Source organism: Clupea harengus, chromosome 18 (assembly GCF_900700415.2).
Source record: "Clupea harengus chromosome 18, Ch_v2.0.2, whole genome shotgun sequence".
NCBI classification, from domain to species: Eukaryota; Metazoa; Chordata; class Actinopteri; order Clupeiformes; family Clupeidae; genus Clupea; species Clupea harengus.
In genome coordinates this window covers 4,821,241-4,841,625 of record NC_045169.1, presented here as the reverse complement: position 1 = coordinate 4,841,625, position 20,385 = coordinate 4,821,241, and the positions used below count along the sequence as shown (strand labels likewise).

General features: G+C 41.7%; 1 protein-coding gene across 1 annotated transcript; it reads left to right on the top strand.

The window, feature by feature from the left end:
- Positions 1-6,480: 6,480 nt before the first annotated feature.
- On the top strand, positions 6,481-18,801 carry ercc6l2 (excision repair cross-complementation group 6-like 2). Its single transcript, XM_031585133.2, has 18 exons — positions 6,481-7,253; positions 7,355-7,471; positions 7,593-7,786; positions 7,948-8,109; positions 8,276-8,483; positions 8,786-8,926; positions 9,252-9,368; positions 9,482-9,601; positions 9,871-9,942; positions 10,496-10,641; positions 10,972-11,067; positions 11,256-11,355; positions 11,761-11,913; positions 12,994-13,059; positions 13,476-14,253; positions 14,824-14,978; positions 15,793-15,986; positions 17,173-18,801. Exons 1-18 carry the CDS (start codon positions 6,960-6,962, stop codon positions 18,149-18,151), a joined length of 4,092 nt encoding a protein of 1,363 aa, XP_031440993.1. The 5' UTR covers positions 6,481-6,959; the 3' UTR covers positions 18,152-18,801.
- The last annotated feature ends 1,584 nt before the right edge of the window (positions 18,802-20,385 follow it).

The following is a 20,385-nucleotide window of genomic DNA, read 5'->3' as shown; positions in this document are numbered from 1 at the left end:
AAAGGTACTATAAGATAAGGAACTGAAATGTGCTCTTCTGTGTTTACCAAGCCAGATGTGGGAAAATCTCCAGACCCACGATGGGTGGACCCTAATCAGATTCTTTATTTTAAGAGGAGGCAGGAGCCCATAATTTAAGGGTAACATTTTAGGATTTTTAGATGAATTAGACCCCTTTATTTCACACAAGGCTGTGTTCCCATTTGTTTCATTTAGGGAGAGCTGTTCTGTTTTCGTAAGTGGAATGATTATATGTTTGTACCACAAATACATTCACTGTTTTAACCCAATGAGGTTTAAGCGAGAATGTCACGTCTGAGTCCTCTTAAAATTGCAGTGTGCTATAACTACATACATACTCATAACCCTGCAGTTAATCTTCCCTCTGTAACTGAGTGAAGTCTTAAGATAAAAAAAATGGCCGCTTTGGAGAAAGATGACTGACATGGGGTTAGAGTACTGTGCATTTCTCACAGTCATAGAGGCCATTTAGCTAAATCTGTGTTGGGCTGAACACATTACACTAGTGATCCTTCATGTTCCTCATATATTACATGAGTCACAGTCATAAACTGGCAAGAAAATGTCAGATGATACCAAGAAGTGTTGTGCTTTAAAAAGCAGTGCTTTGATTTATTCTGTTTTTGTGGTGCGATATTTCACGTGTATTCTCAGTAAATGCATGGTGAAAAAACTTTAACATTTCTTGACAAGTTGACAAAGACATTAGTGTTTTGATTAGGTTTATACTGTGCCATCTACTGGTCGTATTACATTATGCTATGCTGAAAAGAAATTAAAGTCAATAAGAGACTATACATCATCAAGTACGTATACGGTCATGGCCATCAATTATGTTCCATCGTTTAAACATTTGTGTACATTTGTTTTGGTTTCACGATTGTTTGCGCAAGGCTGTCCTTTTCAGGTTTGATTTGTTATTGTTGGGTTTATTTTATGTTGTTAAACTGTTGTTGATATGAAGTGGAAGAGAACCAGCTAGCATGTGCATTATTTGTTTAAACATCAAAGACATTCTTAAAAAAAAAGAAAAATGATAATTTAAAGTCAGTCAAATGGCCTAAATATGACGTGACTACACTATGGCTATACTCGCCTAGACTACAAATGACTACACATATAGACCAAGCAAATCTTGGGATCTTGTGCGGCTTTGGGTTATGGTGGCCTGTTATCTATGAAAAATAACTCCTCTGATGTATATCTGCTTACATTCTATGCAAAAACATAAATACAGTATAACACCACTGAAAATGACAGCCAAGAATATAGAGATATGTCTCATTTAATGTAATACACAATCATCAGGGTTGACGTCATCAGCTTTTGGAGGCAACACAAAATGCTTTTTATGCCAGGATTGCTTTGACAGAGCGGTTATTTGCACTAGTGAAGGTAAACACTCCTGTTATGGCTCTTGTTCGTGTGAGGCGCTACAGGGGAATGAATACCCTCGCCTGGCAGTAGGCTGGGAGGTACAAGACCACACACGGAGAACAGAAATTTGTTTACACCACTCTCAGTTGCTAGGGCGGCCATATTTTCGTCGAGCAATTTGAGGTGTGTTTAAGCTAGATGCAAATAAACATTGGCCGTGCATACAGTTCCCTATGTAATCTGGAAGGCAAAGATGGCCAAGGGCATGCGTGAGGAGTTTTACGAGCTGAGACGCTAACAGTGCTGAATGATGAAGCCCAGAGGGGAAAATAAGCAAAACTGATCACTTTATGAAATGAGTCCCTCTAGTGGACACTGAAGAGACAGACAACCATAACAAAGACTGAAGCTGCTGACCTGCAAACAGAAACGCAACTGCAGGTAGCACACACACGATGATAAATGCTTATAACCAGTCGTGCTGCTGCTTTATACACCAATCCTATGTTATGGCTCTGTGACCAGGGTGGCAAGGGTCAGTGACAGTCAATTGCTGTTGTCCAACAACCACTCCCTCAACCATCCTTTCATATTGGACTCTCTTCTAAAAAGGCATCTTTGCTTGTCAATATGGAACGCTCTGGTGAAGAGGATGATTTTGGTAGGCTATTGTAATTATTACTACTAGTAATAGTAGTACTAGTTGTACAATGAAGGGCATGATTTCAAAATGACTATTTAAATAATTCAACTTATATTTCACAACCATCTGCAGTATGGACTGCTCCAACATGCGCTCTACTGTATATAAATATAATAGAATAATTATACTCTTTCACGGAGGGCGTGCCACATGCTGCAGTGTAAGCATATTTCAGTTCACCTTCATCTGCAGTGGGCCAGTGCTGGCAAAAGAGCAGGCAAATCACTGTTTACATAACTGGTGAGAGTCAAAAGAGAATTCTGAATATATTTTCAGAGGGGCCAAAAACAGACATTTTTTATTATGTCTGACTTGGTAGATCTCCAAGAAGCCAATGGGATAGCTGTGGTGAGTCTGCCTCAGTCAGGAGAAAGTGGTGGAGGTCCATGTAAATTTATTGGGAATGAAATACAGCACAGTAAAACACGTTAGTGAAAGATATTCTAGAATTGGAATCCTTATCAGCCAGACTCCAGAATGTGTTCCAAGCCGTTTCTTCGCCCACTCAATGCCAAAATAAAGGTCCAAGAAGCTATAATAAACTGTATTACTATAAAATTCAAAATGACGAACATTTCATTGTGAATTGTGGAGTGATTTTGTTCATGGACTCAAACTCTTAAATGTACTATTTTCATCTTTAAAAGACACAAATGCAAAGAGACATCAATGGTTTTAACTGGAAGTGCGCAAGCACATTAAGGGATTGTTTGATTGTTATTGATAGATCCTCGAAACAGTAGATTCCTACGACCATGTGGATATCAGCTGTGTGGTGTTCACCTCCAATATAACGTTCAGTGAAAACCTTCTCACTCCCACTTACTTCATGAACCTGCATAGTGTCCAAATAATCGGTTAGTCAAACATTCTCACACCAAATTTCTTTGCAAGTCAATGAAGAAAATATAAAAAGGGATACATTATCTTAATTTTCCATTTCTGCAATCAATGGTTATGAATCTGAAACTGACTTATGAGGTTGTCATTTTTGGCCAGGGAGTAATTGGTTTTGGCTGGGGCAAGTGGGTGACTCATAGGAGAAAGTCTGTGGAGCACAGATGGAGTGTTTCCTCGACTCCTGAGAAGAGGACAAGTCCCCTTTTCAAGGCCAACAGTTGGGGTAAACTATGGCTGGGCGAGTTTGATTAACCCATTAGTAAATGCAGAAATGGGATTTTATATTTGTAGTTCTCCCCCATTGTATAACATTTTTTTTTGGGGGGGGGGGGGGGGGAGAAATCCTCAGAGTGCTCTCAATAGACAGAAAAAAATATCAACAGATAACTCCAAACAGGTTTTTACAGTTTTTAAATGCTGTAAACTAACGTCAGAACACGTGCGAGAAATTTTCAGCCACACTCCTGCTGAAACTATACACACCGGTTGATGAAATAAACATATGAACACAAAATATCCACTCAAGCAGTGTGCCCTAGCTCAGCTATACGGGGTTACCATAAGCACAACCAGTCTTCAGTCACTGTATTTATGTTAACCAGCCACAAATCACAGAGACATAAAAGTTAAAATAATAATTTTATGGAAAGGGGAATTGTATTCATGGCAATCCCAATGAGGCTAAAACCATCCGTTCTGCCATGGTACACTGCAATGCAAAAATGGAACTTTCTGTTTGCTTTCTCAAAGCAGGGAGTTTATATGGCAGCTGCAACAGATGTTCTCAAGGAGGAGACCAAAGTCTCATGTCAAGGAGTTCACGTTCTGAGCGACATCTCACACACGCTTCGCGCTCGCACTGAACCAGTCTTCATGACCTTCTCACACACGCTTTGCGCTCGCACTGAACCAGTCTTCATGGCCTTCTCACACACGCTTTGCGCTCGCACTGAACCAGTCTTCATGGCCTTCTCACACACGCTTTGCGCTCGCACTGAACCAGTCTTCATGGCCTTCTCACACACGCTTTGCGCTCGCACTGAACCAGTCTTCATGGCCTTCTCACACACGCTTTGCGCTCGCACTGAACCAGTCTTCATGGCCTTCTCACACACGCTTTGCACTCGCACTGAACCAGTCTTCATGGCCTTATTTAACAAGTGAGCCTATGTGCTGAGGACTGTTTATTACTTCATCCCACTCACTCTATAGAGATGGTCTGTCTAAACAGTCGTGGTATGAACCAGTGCCGGCGTGAGAAACAATCCTCTGTATCTGACATACCATTTGGCTGAACTCCAGTAGGTAATTGCTAATATTGCTAAGGGAAAGGCTTGAATAAATGATGGGTAGAATATAGATTGAGAACAGGTGTTTCCACACAGCTTTGGCTCCCGATTGATTTAATGAGTTAACGTCCCTACGCGTCTGGAAATGTGTTAAATGCTTCATAGGCTCCATCATCCATCATTTGGCTGCTTGGGATCTTAGCATTAGCAATTTTGGGAAGGGGAGGTGATTGCTGGGGGCACGCTTGGTATTATTAAGTTTGCGAATATTTCACGTGGATAATTAGTCCGTGACTTGCTGAACTCTAAAATTCATCAGCTAGTGTGGCTTGGACTGGTTCTAGCTCTGATGAACTGAGACGGGATAGCCTATTAGCTGGGTTTCTATCCAACTTTCTAAAGCAAGTTTTGACCATTTCAATATGGAATCCTGAGTAGAAATGCTTAAAATGTGCATGAAAACTTTTAAAGTCAAATAAGAAATGTATTCGTTGGAAGGGTAAGGTGACCAGATTTCTGAAATGCAAACTGGGAACATTTCCAGTTCCGCAGTCAATATATCATTAAAATATCCAATGTTTATAATCTATGAAATAGAAAAGGGGACAATTCCAGTTTCATGTTTTTTGACCCTGGTAGTTGTTGTAATGTAATAAACTATAGTGAATGCCGACTGATACAATTGGGTACAGAGTGAGAGAGAGAGACTGCTGCTCTCAACATGAGACATCTCAACTGAAAAAGTGACGCTGTGAAAAAAATGAATTCACTAGCCTGCAAGTAGATTGTATGCCTGTATAAATCAGCTACCGTTCACCTGGTAGAATGATTCCTAAATGCCGTAAACCCACTCCTGCTTTAGTCCCTGGATTACCTCCTGGCTTGAAAAGACGTTTGTGGTGATGCTGATTGACACTTGACAGTTTTACAAAGCAGTTTTCTCTCAAAGGCGAGCAAGAAGTTAGTAGAAGAAGAAGAGTAACAACAAGCTGCTAGAGCAAGCAGCCAGCCTCCTCTGTTTGCCAAAACAAGCACAATGTGAGACGTCTGCCCGTCTGCCCGCTCTTTCTTAAGACTTTCTAGTTTTTATAGATTTGTTACTAGTGCCTTTACCAGAGTCTTTAGTTTTTCACCTTGAGAGCTTTCTAGTGCCATGTCTTCTGTTCAGTGGCTGATATTTTAAATAGACTATTCCAAGGATATGATTTAAAAGTTCCAGGGATTGTTCACTTTTTCTGTTATTTTCTTAATATCCATGACCAGTTAAACAAAAGATGGTGGTCCGAGAGCGAACCAGACGTGGCACATCACCAGTGGGGTGCCGACCAAAATCCACTGGTGGATTGATACAGTATATGCTTGCTGTTTGGGTATAATGTGACTAAAGTTGATAAAAAAAACAGGTTTATTCACATCAGATTGTATTTGTTGTGATAGTTATTAAGTGTTACCCTGCCAACCTCAAGTTTTGAACCCACAGCTGTTAACAACTCCTCCCTTGATTAGGAGGGTGTCCAATGTTGAGTAATAAGCGTATGGAAACGTACACAGACTTGCATTACCTAGAATTTTCATGAAATATCCAAATCCCAGCTATGGCTTCGCCTGTTTGGGTTCAACAAAGAAAGCAATATATTAGGTCGGCTCTGTACTCTGTAGCCTAAGGATGTGAGTATGCATATCCTTTAGAAGAAATGTGTTTATCACAGGAAGACATGTTTATACTGTAGGCCCATAGGCAACACACTAAACATATGTATCAACTGAATTGTATTATGCAAAGAAAGACCTAGAACATAAACAAAAACATCAAGATAGATGTAGAATATGATGGTAGGCAAGTGGTTCCAGTGGTGAAAAAAATAGACCTCAAACAATGGCCACATCAGACATCTATATACAAATATCTGATGCAAAGCAAGAATGTGACAAAATCACCTTCAACTGTCTAACATAAAATAGCCCACTGCAAGACATGTTTAGGCATGGCATCCAAAATAAAATAGCCCACTGCAAGACATGTTTAGGTATCACAATGATATATTGATGAATTAGTCGAATAAAGTTTGCCGTGAAGTGAATCGTGAAGTGAACGATTGTCGACACGGACAAGGTGAAGGCTACTGACTGCATTGCAGAAATACAATTTTAGAAGCAAGGAAAGTAGTCCTGTGTTGATCTGTGTGACATAGGCTTGTGTTGTGCACTCCAATACTACAGATGGCAGTCTAAACAGTTAAACTTTGTAATGATTTCACAGAAGAAGGCTACACCGGGAAGAACAACATCTGTTGAAGTTGCCAGCTAGCTAGATAAACCAATCTACCCTAGCTGACTGAGCTGAAAACTATGTAAACACAGAGATAAAAAAAAAAATCAAACTCGCTCCCTCGTGTACCACCTAGTTAGCCAGCCAGAACATTGCAATCAGGTCGATAACGTTAAGCTAGCCAGTTGGCTTTTTGAACATAGCATTGCCTGCTTACTTGAAGATTCACGTTAACTGTCTAGCTCACAGTGGAACTGATATGTTGTCTTATGTACACTCGCAATATAAATATACTGGATGATATTGCAAGCCGAGTTAAGTCATAATTTATGCTAACTCTTATTATGCTCGATTAACCGACGAGGTCTGTTTTTGAGGACACTGTTTACCTCTCGGAACGATGTCTGTGAAGTTGGACGAGCAACATGAAGACGAAGAAGAAGAACCGGAGGGAGAAACATCAAAGTGCATTCGCACCTCACACATAGGAGAAAAGCCTTTTTTCCACCTTAGTCAGAGAGCCTATGGCGAATCAGTGCCGTTTTCACTGTCGAAGTATGTGCAAATCCCATACACAATAAACAGATACCTGCGGGACTATCAACGGGAAGGTGTGAAGTTTATATTTAACAACTATGTCAACTCGAGGGGATGCATTCTTGGTGATGACATGGGTCTTGGAAAAACCATACAAGTAAGAATGCCAGCACTTTTGCACTGCGCAGCTTCATATGCTGTGCTACCAAGATTAGCCTGATTTTGTTTTTCTCTGTTCTGTATTTTTTCCATGTCCAGGTCATCAGTTTCTTGGCAGCAGTATTGCACAAAACAGGGACATGGGAAGATGTTAAGAAGAATATTCCACATTTCCTGCTGTCACAAAAATCAGCAGAGCAAGGAAAAGTAAAGAAGGTACCACCAGCAGTGAAGCTCTAACCCACACCTCCTATCTCTTGTCCCTGATGTGTATTTGCACTGGTTTGCTCTACGTAATTAGTATTTGTATTCAGTATGCCTGTTTGCTCGATTGCAGGTCTTTCTGATTATCGCCCCACTCTCTGTTCTCTACAACTGGGAAGAGGAACTTGAGACATGGGGTCACTTCAAAGTGGCCGTTGTGCACGGTGTTGAGAAGGAGGATGAATTGACTCGTGTGAAGAAAGGAAGATGTGAGGTCGCTCTTACCACCTACGAGACTTTTCGACTTGGCCTAGATAAGTTCAACAGGTAAGAGGTTTACTCTGTCCAACATCAGTTTTGCGCCATCAAAGCGATTCTTTCTCAAAAACAATTTGAGGGCTTTTTATTGTGCTTCAGTGCAGAAACAATGCAGATATTATGCCACAGTTGTACTCAGTAGTATCATCTTAATGTTATTTTGCTTGCAGTATTAAATGGGCTGCTGTCTTCGTCGATGAGGCTCACAAAATTAAGAACTATAAGTCTCAGATAACCAAGGCGATGAAAAAGATGAGATGCAAAGTGCGAGTGGGACTGACAGGAACCATATTACAGAACAACCTGGAGGAACTCTACTGTGTCATGGACTGGTGGGTCTATTTACTACTGTGTGTGTCATCTCATGCTCGAAGAGTTCCTGAACTATATATCTGAACATACATTACCTTAAAGGATCACTATAACAAAACATATTTTATATATTGTCTCATGTTTCTCACAGTATATCTGCCTCTTTTATTATTGTTCAAATACCAGGGCTATTCCATGGTGCCTTGGTAATTTCCGGCAATTCAAGAAGAAGTTTGCCGAGCCTGTTGAGCATGGGCAAAAGCACAGCGTCACAAAGCGCAATCTGGCCATGGGTCGCCAGGCCGTACAGGCTCTGGCCCAGAGGCTCTCTGGGAAGTTTCTGAGGAGAACCAAGGCCATTATCAGCAGCCAGCTCCCAGCTAAAGATGACCGGGTAAGTTTGGTCATTTCAATTAGTCTTTTTGTCAAATATATATATATATATATATATATATATATATTATGGATCCAGACAGTTTTCGACAATGTGAATGGGCAACTGTATATTTGTGTTTTACACTAGTGACATTGTGTTTGGTATTTGGAATAAATTCACTAATTACCATATACTTTTTTAGTACACTAATTAACATGTACTTTTCATGTAAGTTTTCTTGCTATATCTGATAGTTACTATTGGTCACATAGGTGCTAGCACCCTAATGCTATGCTCACTGTCTAAATGGCCTCCTCCAGGTGGTGTACTGTTCTCTGACAGAGTTCCAGCAGGCAGTTTACATTGCTGTGCTTGAATCAGAGGATGTGATTCTGTTAATGAGGAGTGGCCAATACTGCAGCTGTGGCAGCAAACAGCCCAGGAAGAAGTGCTGTTACAAGGTGTTTTTTTTAGACTTTTCAAAGATTTCACTTCCACTGTATTGCTGTTGCCATTGTATTGCATACACTGCCTTAGAAACATGGTGGTCCCCCCCCCCCCCCAAAGAGCTTGTTATCCCAGTTCACAATTACATAAATTCAGAGGGCACATGGTAGCCTGCGCCACTCTCAACCATTTTGTATAATTAAACAAAACTATTGTTTGAAGATAGGCACACAAGCAAATAGTTGCTGTAACACCAAGAAAGGGCATCCTTAAAGGCAGAGTCTACTGATTATGAGAAAGATAAGATGTCTCTTTTGTATTTCTTGCGCTTTTCACTAGACAAATTCGAAAGGGATGCGTGTCTCAGAGCTGTACTTCAGTTATCTGGCCATTCTCAGAAAGGTTGCTAACCACGTTGCCTTACTTCAGTCCAAAGAGGGCACAAGCAAGAAACAGGTAAGCCTCTCAAAAGTTTTTTTTTAACAAAATTGACGATAACAAAGTGCTGCCAGGGTTTAAAGAGGGTTTAAACTTGTGCTCACTGTCCTTATTTTGTTTTGTGTCCATAGGAGGCGTGCATCAACTCTGTTTGCGAGAAAGTGTTCCAGAAGTTTCCAGAGTTTGCGGAGCGGTGCAAGCAGGCAGCCTTTGAGGCCATGTCTGACCCCATGTACAGTGGGAAAATGAGGGTTTGTCTCTGTTTTTTACCATGAACATGATCCGATCAAGATAACGAAATTAATACTTTGCTCATTATTCATGATGTCAGAATGTCACATTAGCAGGTTTTATATCTTTTTATTTTTCCTCACATTTTAGACTTCTTCTTACAGACACACGCACACACATACACATTCAACAGTGTACAGATGGAGGCTAACACCGTAGATTATGCACACACATATTCAGAATTTGTAAGGCTGAAGGGTGGTTTTATAAATCATATCATCTCTCTCAGGTCCTACAGAAGTTGCTGAGACACTTTCTTCCGAAAAAGGACAAAGTGCTACTATTCTCTCTTTCAACTAAGGTATCTGCTTAAAAGGAGAAAAAAAAGAAATATTCTGAATGCCTCTGTGAAAAATGTAATTGGACTAAGCTTGAAATTCCTCAGCATACTGAGGTACATAAATTAGGTAGCAGTATCTTCCCCGTCATGATGAAATATGAAAAAAGGCCATTTGTGAACTCATCCCTCAGTGTTTATTGTATCACATTACAGAGAGAAAGGCCTTGTTATGGTGACATGACTGACCTGTAACTAAAACATTTAGCAGATAGCCTTCTTTTGCCTCTGGCAAAACTATACAGCGAGTCTTATCTGTGGAAGTTCAGCTTGGGCACAGAAGGAATATCAATCAAATCAAATTAGCAATTTGTATTGCAGAGGATATTCAGAGTAATTCAAGTCGAAATACCTGCTTGAGGGAATCCATCAAAAAAAGAGTGAGAATGTGTTTATAGTTTAATGTGTAGCATGTTAATAGCTTTTGGCTCTATCTCAGAATTTCTATTGTGTGAAAAGTAATTTCAATGTCAGTGCTTTGCTATAAACATATATGCTATGCTTGAATTCTCTGTAGTTGTTAGATGTGCTGGAAAGTTACTGCATGGCTGAAGGATTGGAGTACCACAGGCTGGATGGCAACACCAAAGCAAAAGACAGGATGAAGATTGTGAAAGAGTTCAATGCCTCTAAGAGCATCAATCTCTGTCTGGTGTCCACTCTGTGAGTAACAACAGTGCTGTTGTAGCATTGCCATTTATCTGTGTGGGATTGCCGTCTAACGACTATACTGAGAGATAGATAACATATTTGTCAATTAAAGCTGCTGTTATTATGTGATGTTTCATTTGAAGGAAGGAGCCTTTTAGACCTGAACAATCCAGTATGAATGTATTTATGTTGTACACATCGCTTAAAGGGTTTGTGTTGTACACATTGCTTAAAGGGTTTGTGTTGTTCACATCGCTTAAAGGGTTTGTGTTGTTCACATCGTTTAAAGGGTTTGTGTTGTACACATCGCTTAAAGGGTTTGTTGCTTTTCTGCACCCTTAGGGCTGGTGGGCTTGGTCTTAACTTTGTGGGTGCAAACGTCGTCATCCTTTTCGATCCAACATGGAACCCTGCCAGTGATCTCCAGGCTATAGACAGGTAAGCAGTTTCACTGAATGTTATGCCATGGGTGTTCATCCATTCGACATAAATGCATTAAAGCAGTGAGATATCATGTTTGTCCACGACCTTTTAGTAGTGGATCAGAAGCAGACCAATCAACCAATCCTGGTTGCATGACTGACACAGGCCTGTGTGTGTGTGTGTGTGTGTGTGGGCATGTGCAGGGTGTATCGCATTGGCCAGTGCAGGGATGTGACCGTGTTCAGACTTATCTCCCTGGGAACCGTGGAGGAGATCATATACTTGCGCCAGGTGTATAAACAGGTAAGATGCACTTTAAATTAGGTAAGAGATTTAAGAAGTGAAGTCACTCATTCTATAGATGACTTCCACTGTAATCAGACCTGTGAATTCAGCACTTCTTTGTTCAGATTACAGATGTCTGTGACTTGTTGTGTTTCCTCAAAGCATTTGGACTTCAGTTTGTTTTTTTCCTCATTCCATAACTGTCTGTATTCCTCCATGCCAGTCAGCTGTGTGTCAGGCTTCAGTAGCCCATCCATCCTTCTCCTCTCGCTGTCTGTGTCTTGCCCCTGTTGCCATTGTGCTTGCACTAAGTGGGTTCAGGCTCTCGGCTCTCGGCTCTGTAAAGCGCCTAGAGACAATTGTATTGTTATGGCGCTATATAAATAGAATTGAATTGAATTGAATTGAATTGTGTTCTTGCAGCAACTGCAGTCGTCTGTGGTGGGCGGAGAGAACTCCCGGCGTTACTTTGAGGCTGTGCAGGGAACCGACGGCCAGTCAGGGGAGCTGTTCGGCCTGCGGAACCTCTTCCGCCTGCAGTTAGACGGAACGTGCCTCACTCAACGCATTCTGGAGGTACACTACCACCTTCTGGTTGACAGCCACTATTACAACGGATTGAAGACGAGTCAGAGACTCAGTGGGGCATGACATTATCAGGAATGTGACTATAATTTGTGGCACTTTTCATTTTGGAAGTTTGCTGGGCTGTGATTCTTGTATTAAGATACAAGATATATTGTCTAATTTTCTTCTATCTAGATGCAAGTTGACAGTTTATAATCCTAGATTTAACCATAGAGATTTAGTTTGAGTGTAACAGCCACATATGCATAGCATTATGGTTTGGTTGTGATTTAAACTGCCATTTTGATTTATTTGTGAATCAAAGATGTTGTTCTGCATCTCCTCCCTTCATTTGAAACTTTCAACTGCGTAATGACATCCAGACATCATCAAACGCCATCTGAGGACAGCATCCAGATGAGACCATAATGATGTTTCCAATGTGCATAACTTATACTCCAGACTAGACTAATTGCAGATGAACTCTGTAAATAAATATAGTGGAAAGAGCCTGTTTATTTGGGCTTAACCCCTCAGTCAGGCGAGGTAAAGCCGGTATTTTAGTCCCCCTTCTGCTTTCACTATAGTATTTTCAAAAGATATTCCTACAACACAAAAGATTACATTCCTTCTCAGTGATGATAAGATGGTAGACCAAACATGCAGTAAACACTCAAGGGCACTCTTCTGTAGACTCAATAAAGATGTCTGAATGTAATAGACTAGAGGAAAAGAAGGGAGTTACTCCCAGATTAGGCGTAGATAGATACGCCAGCTGCTCTGTCCAGATTCGTAGTCCTTGGGGATCTCTTATATGGGTGGTAAGAGCTGGTCCACTATAAATGTGTGATCTAAAGTGATATAATACAATGCAGGCCAGACAACATGTTATTGGCATTAGATATTTGAAAACCATTCTTACCTTATGTGTTTTGGCATTTGTCCTTTTTTAAATTGTTGTGGGTGTTTTTTTTTTTTTTTAAATATACAGTTGATGCATGTGCTTATATATTTACAGCAAGAGTCATTACATGCTGCTGCTGCTGACAGGGTGTGTGTGTGTGTGTGTGTGCGCGTGTGCGTGTACAGCGTGAAGGCCGCATAGAGGCTGGTGTGATGACTGCCAAAACTGCTGGTGAGGAGAGGCCGCCTGCTGTGAGTAACCTCTCTTCTGCACTCCCTCTCTGCTCCTGTCTCTCAGTTCCTTCACTGCCTCCAAATAAGAAACAACCATGTCTGCTCATAAATACTCTTAATACCTTTAATTCCCGAAAGGTTAACTTGATATAACTTGATATAACTTGATATTCCCTCCTGTAGCCTTGATGGTTATGAGTTGGAAATAGGAACTCAAAATCTGATCAAAGATTTATGCCAAAAAAATGTAGCCCACTGACTGATTTATAAATCTGTCGAGTGTGCTCACCTGGAATGTTTTCGAAATGAACATGAGCCCAAGCCATTATCAATTAACCCAGTGCCATGTAGCGTGTGTTGGGCTGGTACTCTTGTAAGCTGTATGTGCTTAAGTGTGTTGTGCAGCTGATGTGAATAAGTGCTCTTTATCACAGGGCCAGACGGATCTCGGGGCGAAAGGTCCCACGGAGCAGCGGACAGCTGGGCAGTCCAACTGTAACCAGGCCGCGGGGGGAGTGCTGGATTTCAGCAGCGACAGTGAGGAGGAGGGGGAGGCGGGCACCTCTAGGGGGTCGACTGCTTCCAACCCGGATGGGGCGCAGGGACCCGCCGCAGGCCACGGCTGCCTGAAAGAGAGCTTCACTGAGCTGTTCCTGCAGGGCCTGGGCCCCGTGGACGTCAGAGAGACTAGTGCCCGCCTAGGTGATGAGGCCTCCAGAGACCCTGAGGAGGATGACTGGTCTCCTTTGGACATTTCTGATATGGAGTTGGAGGAGATCTCAAAGAGCCCAGTAGCTGGCACATCCAGATCCCCAGTGCACAAGAAACCCGAGGAGATGACGAGAAGGACGGCAGAAAGGGACGTAGTTCCGGAGTCGGATGAGGACGACCGGCAGGTGCACTACAGCGAGGAGTCTGAGTCCTTACTCGATCCACGGGCCATCCCTTTGAAACACCCATCCAGAAACGATCTCGGAGCTGGCGGAAAGAAAGTCACGAGGAAACAGAAGACAGAGGACAGGATAGAGAGCTTCAGTTCATCAGATGATGACACGGAGTTTGGACAGGGCCAGCTCGCCACCCCGAAAAGGACGAGTTCTGGACGAGTTACTTTCACCACACTGAAGAGCAAGCAACTCCAACAGACCAGCACAAGCAGAGCGAGACAAGGGGGAGGAACATCAAATGTGGCAACCATTGATGCACTCTTAGGTAAAGAATCAACTGTGAAGAAAATGTAATAAGGTGCCAGAGGGGTGAACTGGGCTCAAAATGATGGATGATATTGGGTATGATGATGATGGTGATGATAGTGGTGATGGTGGTGGTGGTGATGATGGTGGTGGTGGTGATGATGATGATGATGGTGGTGATGATAGTGATGATGATGATGGTGGTGATAGTGGTGATGGTGGTGATGATGATGATGGTGGTGATAGTGGTGATGGTGGTGATGATGATGATGGTGATGATGATGTTGGCGATGGTGGTGATGATGATGATGATGATGATGATGATGATGGTGGTGGTGATGATGATGATGATGGTGGTGATGATGATGGTGGTGATGATGGTGATGATGATGATGATGATGGTGATGATGATGGTGATGATGATGATGATGATGGTGGTGATGATGATGGTGGTGATGGTGATGATGATGATGATGATGTGATGATGATGATGGTGATGATGATGATGATGGTGGTGATGATGATGGTGGTGACTGTGATGATGGTGGGGATGATGGTCCATGTTCTCTTCTCTTTATCCTTGTCTCAGGTGGGCTGAATGAGGTGAGCTACACTCACTCCAACCAGAGGGTGGTGGGCTCCAGCCGGGCGGAGAACTACATCAGCAAGGCTGCAGTCAGAGATGTGTTTGAGCGGCAGAAGTACTCTCAGCTGCCCGCTCACATGCTGCTCGAGTCCGAAGAGGTAAAAGGCCCTCAAAAGCCCCCATGCTAAGCCCCCATGCTAAGTGAGAAAACACATTTGTGTGACTCCATCATTGAAAAATGTTATGCTCTTAATGTTTTAGTTGTTTTTGAAAGTTGAAGAGAACTAGAAATGATCAGTCATGAAACATTTATAGAGATGGTGGAAAGAATTAGTATGCAATCGAATATTTCCACAGATCAGTATAGGTTGCGTGAGTTGCGGTGTCTCGACCAACCATCGATTCCCATATAGCAGAGCAGACACCTTCAGCACCATGGAGAGTGCCCCTACTCACCGCGCAAACCCTTGGGTGGGGTCTTGGAAGGATAGTACTACCCCAGGGAGATGGTTGGTACCACGGAGAGCTCCACTGGCACACAGGTGTGGCTGCAGGTGTTACCAATGGACAATCTGCCTCAGTCTACTAAAAGCTTGGGCTAAAGGTGTCCGGGGAACCGAGAAGCAGAAGGATCCAAGCCGTCTATAAAGACTGTACTTGTGTTCCCAAGCTGGCTATTTGGTTGCTAGTTAGGACTTTTTGCTTTTGAGTATTTGTTTTTCTGAATGAACTCTGCATGAGCCTGATGAAGACTATGTAAGTTTGGAAAATCTAAGTTGTTTTTTCCCCCTGCCTGAAAATTGAAGAGTAAAAGCATTTTAGATTTTCTGAACTTTGTCAACAACATCACCAAATACTCTTCCTCTGTTACTAAGCTGCCACAGTGTGTTTATACCTGTATGTGTTAATGACCTTGAAAAGCTTCTTACAGTCATTGATGTGTGTTCATGTCTTCATCCATCTGTCTAATAGGCTCAACCTGCACTTACTCCTCCATTAAATGGCACACACTCAGACCATGAGATGGAAGAACAGAGGCAGACGTCTACTGAGGGAGCCCCCGAGGTGTCTCGTTTGAGTCACCCTGTCACACACACCCTGAAAGCCAGCCATCACCTCCGCAACAGCACCGCCATTATTGGAGAGACACCTAACTCTATCTGCAGGTGAGGACCCTAATGTGCAAAGGCACTATATCAACCTGCCCTGTTCGGCCTTTGAACAGCCTTTGATTGTTTTTATCAACACCGTGAAAGCATTTTCATATTTCCCTAGATATCAGGGGTATTCACACTAGTTACAGCCCCTATTCCTAAAAAAAAAATAGGACTACAAGAGAACTGACTCGTGTTAACTTTCATTTTAAGCACATTATACGAGGATGGTAAATGGAGTGCATTTATATAGCACTTTTCCACTCATTAGAGCACCCAAAGCACTTAACAGGCTAATGCCTCAGACATCTACCCATTCACACACACCGACGGCGGAGGCATTGATGCAAGGCGCCAGCCTGCACTTTGACAGCGGCTGGATGAGAATTAATGAGTTGTTTTTGTATCACTGGTGACCTGCTTTTAACAAACGGGATGTTCTCCAGTGATGTCGAAGGAGAAGGGGAATCTTTGGGATTTTTTACTAGGGACAATTCACATTTTCTTTCAACAGAAAATGAACCTTTTAACTACAGAAACTGTAGGAACAGTAATTTTCTACAATTGAGGTAAACAGACACGGGTCTATCTCTGTACGGATCCTTTCCATGTTGTCAAACACTTATAATAACATTATGAGCCTGTTAGTGGAGAAAACAAGCTGTTAACTTTGGCCCCATTGGATTACATTGCGTAGCCATTTTGTGGTACCCGGTAATAGCCCCCTAACTCAATACTGGACCGATTTTGATTGTTGGTTGTCCTTAGTAAAAGTTTGGGCCCAAAAAGATCTAAAAAATGGGGCCCTGGTTACCCTTTAATATGTAGTTGGCTATGTGCCTTCTAGGCTCTTAATAATGTGTAAAAGAAAATAATGAAATGTACTTAAGGCAAGTTCAGACAGGAAGCATCTGGTCTGGCAAGTCTAACTTTAGCCCCAAGCTTTACCACAACTATACTGCTGTCTATATAATAGTATTTGTTCAGGCAATCCAGAAATCACACTGCAGTTTTGGCCTAAAGGGGGCTTGAGAAAGCCTGTGTAAGAATATTTTTACACTGTAGGAAGAATAAATTGAGAGGAGAGCGGGAAGGAGAAAGAGAGGAAAGATTGTAAAAATAATTGTTTGTTGTTTTGCTATGTTGTTCTTGTAACAAACATTTCTATCGGTCATTCAGTGTTTATTGTGTCCCTCAGGAGCCACTTCAGGCTGATGGCCCAGTTCTTTGGGGCTGATTCAGTGCAGTCATTTGCCAATGGCCTTTTGAAGAGCACCTCTGAGCAGAGGCAGAGGATGCTGAGGCAGTACTACAGCCAGCAGAACCCAGACCTGGAAGATCTCGTGAAACAGGTCTTCCCTGAGCCCCCGTCTGCAGCTGTGAAATCAAGGATGGTTGCTTCTCCTCCCTTCTCCTCCTCCTCCTCTACAACTCTCCCAAGTGGAAAGAATCCTACCTTAAAGTTCACACACACTGAACATGCTCCCAAACGGCATATTTCTTTGACGTCGGAGGGCACTGAGGAAAAAAGCAGAGCAAAAAAGTGTAGGACTCTCTGCCCCAAAACCCCCTCGAGAAACTCTGATCAGACTGAAATGTCTCCCCCTGCGTTATCAGGAGGCAGTAAAACCGTAGTTTTGACAAGAACCTTTCGAGATCCACATGTGGAACCACATGAAAGACCTGGACCCCAACCTGATCCCAAGAGAAACACTGCTGACACCTGCACTGAGAGGAACCCTCAAGTTCCCCCTGAAGTTCCCCGTCATGTTCCCCCTAAAGTTCCGCCTGAAGTTCTGCCTCATGTTCCCCAGGTCCCCTCTAGAGATGATCAGAGTGTGAACACGCACTCCAGCAAGTCTCTCCTCACAGATCTGTTAGGGGACACGTCCATATTGGACCAGCTCTTCAAGCCCAAACCCAAACCTCAATGTTCTGATCGTCCATCCCCGTCTTCCTCAAACCCCGCCGGCCCCCACATGGAGAGGAAGGCCAAAGCAAGGAGCAAAGACCTCTGGGACATCCTGAGTGAGGGCAACGAGGAGAGTATCAACAAGCTGACAGATCTTACCCAAATAGAGAAGATCTGTAGCAGTACAGTGAAAAAAGACATCAAAAGCAATGACTCTCCACTTTGGAGAAAAAATGAAAAGTTCCTTTGGAAAAAACAAGACTAATTATAAGACAAAGAATGTAATCGTCCCATTCATCAGATTGGGAACATTTTAGAGAGGCCTTAAGATTTATATTTTATATTGCAAACTGGTTTTACTTGAATTTACAAATGTTTTTAATATGCTTATAATCCTTTTTTACCTGAAAATGTTTGTGTTTTATATTTAGTTTGTCAATTATGAGGAAGTCACATTGTTTAAAAATAGTATAACCATTGTGTTTGGGATGTTTTGTCATGTTCCTATGGCAGGCCTAAGCCATAGATATTCTTGATCTCATTTAATTGTAGTCATCCTTCCCCTTTCCCAAACAGGACTTATGAAACAGTTTGCAGTGACAACCCATAGACAGACACTTGGCAACTTCTTTGATAGAACTAAATCACAAGCATTTATGATTTCACTTGATGTTAAAAAGTTGCTCCTCACAGGTGGTAATAGATTTTCCTTGCTCTCCATTCTTGCTCATTTGCTGGTTTTTCAGTTTCTTGTTAAAATACCTACAACGAAGGCAATTGTTTGTGAAATGTTTTGTGATCAATTCAATATTCAATTCAATTTTATTTATATAATGCCAAAACAATAAAATTGTTATATCTAAAGTAAATTTGTAATTTGTATAAGATTCATTGTAGTTATAATGAGCAGCACATCTTAAACACCTGCTATTCCTGGGTGCTGAAGGCCTTAACCTTGCAAGGCACTCGGGTCAAACTGACATTTTCGCGCATCTGTGTTGAGTAATGCGGTTATCCAAACACTGTATGTTGTTTTTCCTTCAAGTTGCCTTTTAGATAACATGTACTGTTGCTCTACAGCTGTACTGTGTCATTGTTCTCTCGTGTGGTAACACACTACCAATCTGTTCGAATATGGGATGTACGTACAAGCTGTGTTTTTGATCATCAAAAGCATTTAATGTGTAACTTGGCAAAGACAAATATGTTAAACATCAGAAACACTGCAACAAACCTAACTGAGAAAGTCTTGACAGATAAATGAAAGCGGCGAAAAACACCCTTCTTTATTTTCTGTGGTATCAGCATTCCACCATCCTTATATATGTCTGAACAGGCTTCCAGGGTGTAACCACTTGTTCTACTGTGATCAATAAGTAGTGGAAATTCCTCGTTCGGTTTAAAGAGTCGGATATGTGCCAAGTTCATGGGAACTGCTGCAATTACAGATAGGTTCAATAGGTATGTGTACAAAGTAAGTATTGTTTTCCTAAAACCAGTTCTGATGAGGACTAAATATGTGTCAGAATACCAGTCTTGACTATGCATCCATCCCACATCGGATGAGTATCCATTTTGCCAACTTTATACTGGGATGGGCCATTTTTAAGTGGATGATGATGTTGCATACTGATTGAAAAGGGACGTTATATGCCTAAAATGAAGGGGGAGTGCACCAATAGAATTTGGCCTAACTCTTTACCAGTGTTGGGCAAGTTACTGAAAATTAGTAATTAGTTACAGTTACTAGTTACTTCTTTTAAAGGTAATTGAATTACTTCACCAGTTACTGTATATCAAAAGTAATTAGTTACTAGGGAAAGTAACTTTTAAGTTACTTTTATGTCTGCTTTTTAAATGTAATGAATATGAACAGTACTGAAGTCAAACACAATAAACATTTTTTAGACCTATTTATTGTAATAAACAGGGCAACAGGCCTTCAAATCAAGCAATAGTACAAAAGTCCCTTTTAACACTTAACTTAATACAAAATAACTGTCGTCTCGGTCATTTAACAGTGTTTTTTACCACATTAGGCCCAATGAAATAAAAGTGATTGGCCTACAGTATTAACACTAATTCAAAGAGAAAACAAAGGTGCCTTGAGGTGCTGCATATAATTGAATATGTGATTTTAACAAAAGGTTAACAAAATGGTATAACAAACATGCCTCATAAGGCAAAGCTAAATAGAGATAAGAGATGAGATTCTCAACAAACGTTAAAAGGGGCTAACAATATGGGCTAACTTCCCACGTAGCATGTTGTTCGGATTAAACCAGTGTGCAGTTACACCTAGAAAGCTTTTATTGTAAGCAGTCCAGGTGTCTGCTGTGGTAGAGACATGTTGTAAACCCTCAAATGTTTTTTTTTTTTTAGCCCTACCTGCATTTTCGCATATTCTCTGTCTAAATAGCTGGAAAACGTCTTCCTGCACATTTGCCCCTAGCCTCCATTTATCACTGGTATTTTGCATATTAGCTAATTTACTGACTC

What these genes read in the sequence shown, in the direction of transcription:
- ercc6l2 (XM_031585133.2), top strand. Translation starts at nt 6,960, where the DNA reads ATGTCTGTGAAGTTGGACGAGCAACATGAAGACGAAGAAGAAGAACCG. An exon ending in GGCCTAGATAAGTTCAACAG is followed by an intron (nt 7,787 to 7,947) that starts GTAAGAGGTTTA and finishes TTTTGCTTGCAG; the next exon opens with TATTAAATGGGCTGCTGTCT. An exon ending in GTGAGGAGAGGCCGCCTGCT is followed by an intron (nt 13,060 to 13,475) that starts GTGAGTAACCTC and finishes TCTTTATCACAG; the next exon opens with GGCCAGACGGATCTCGGGGC.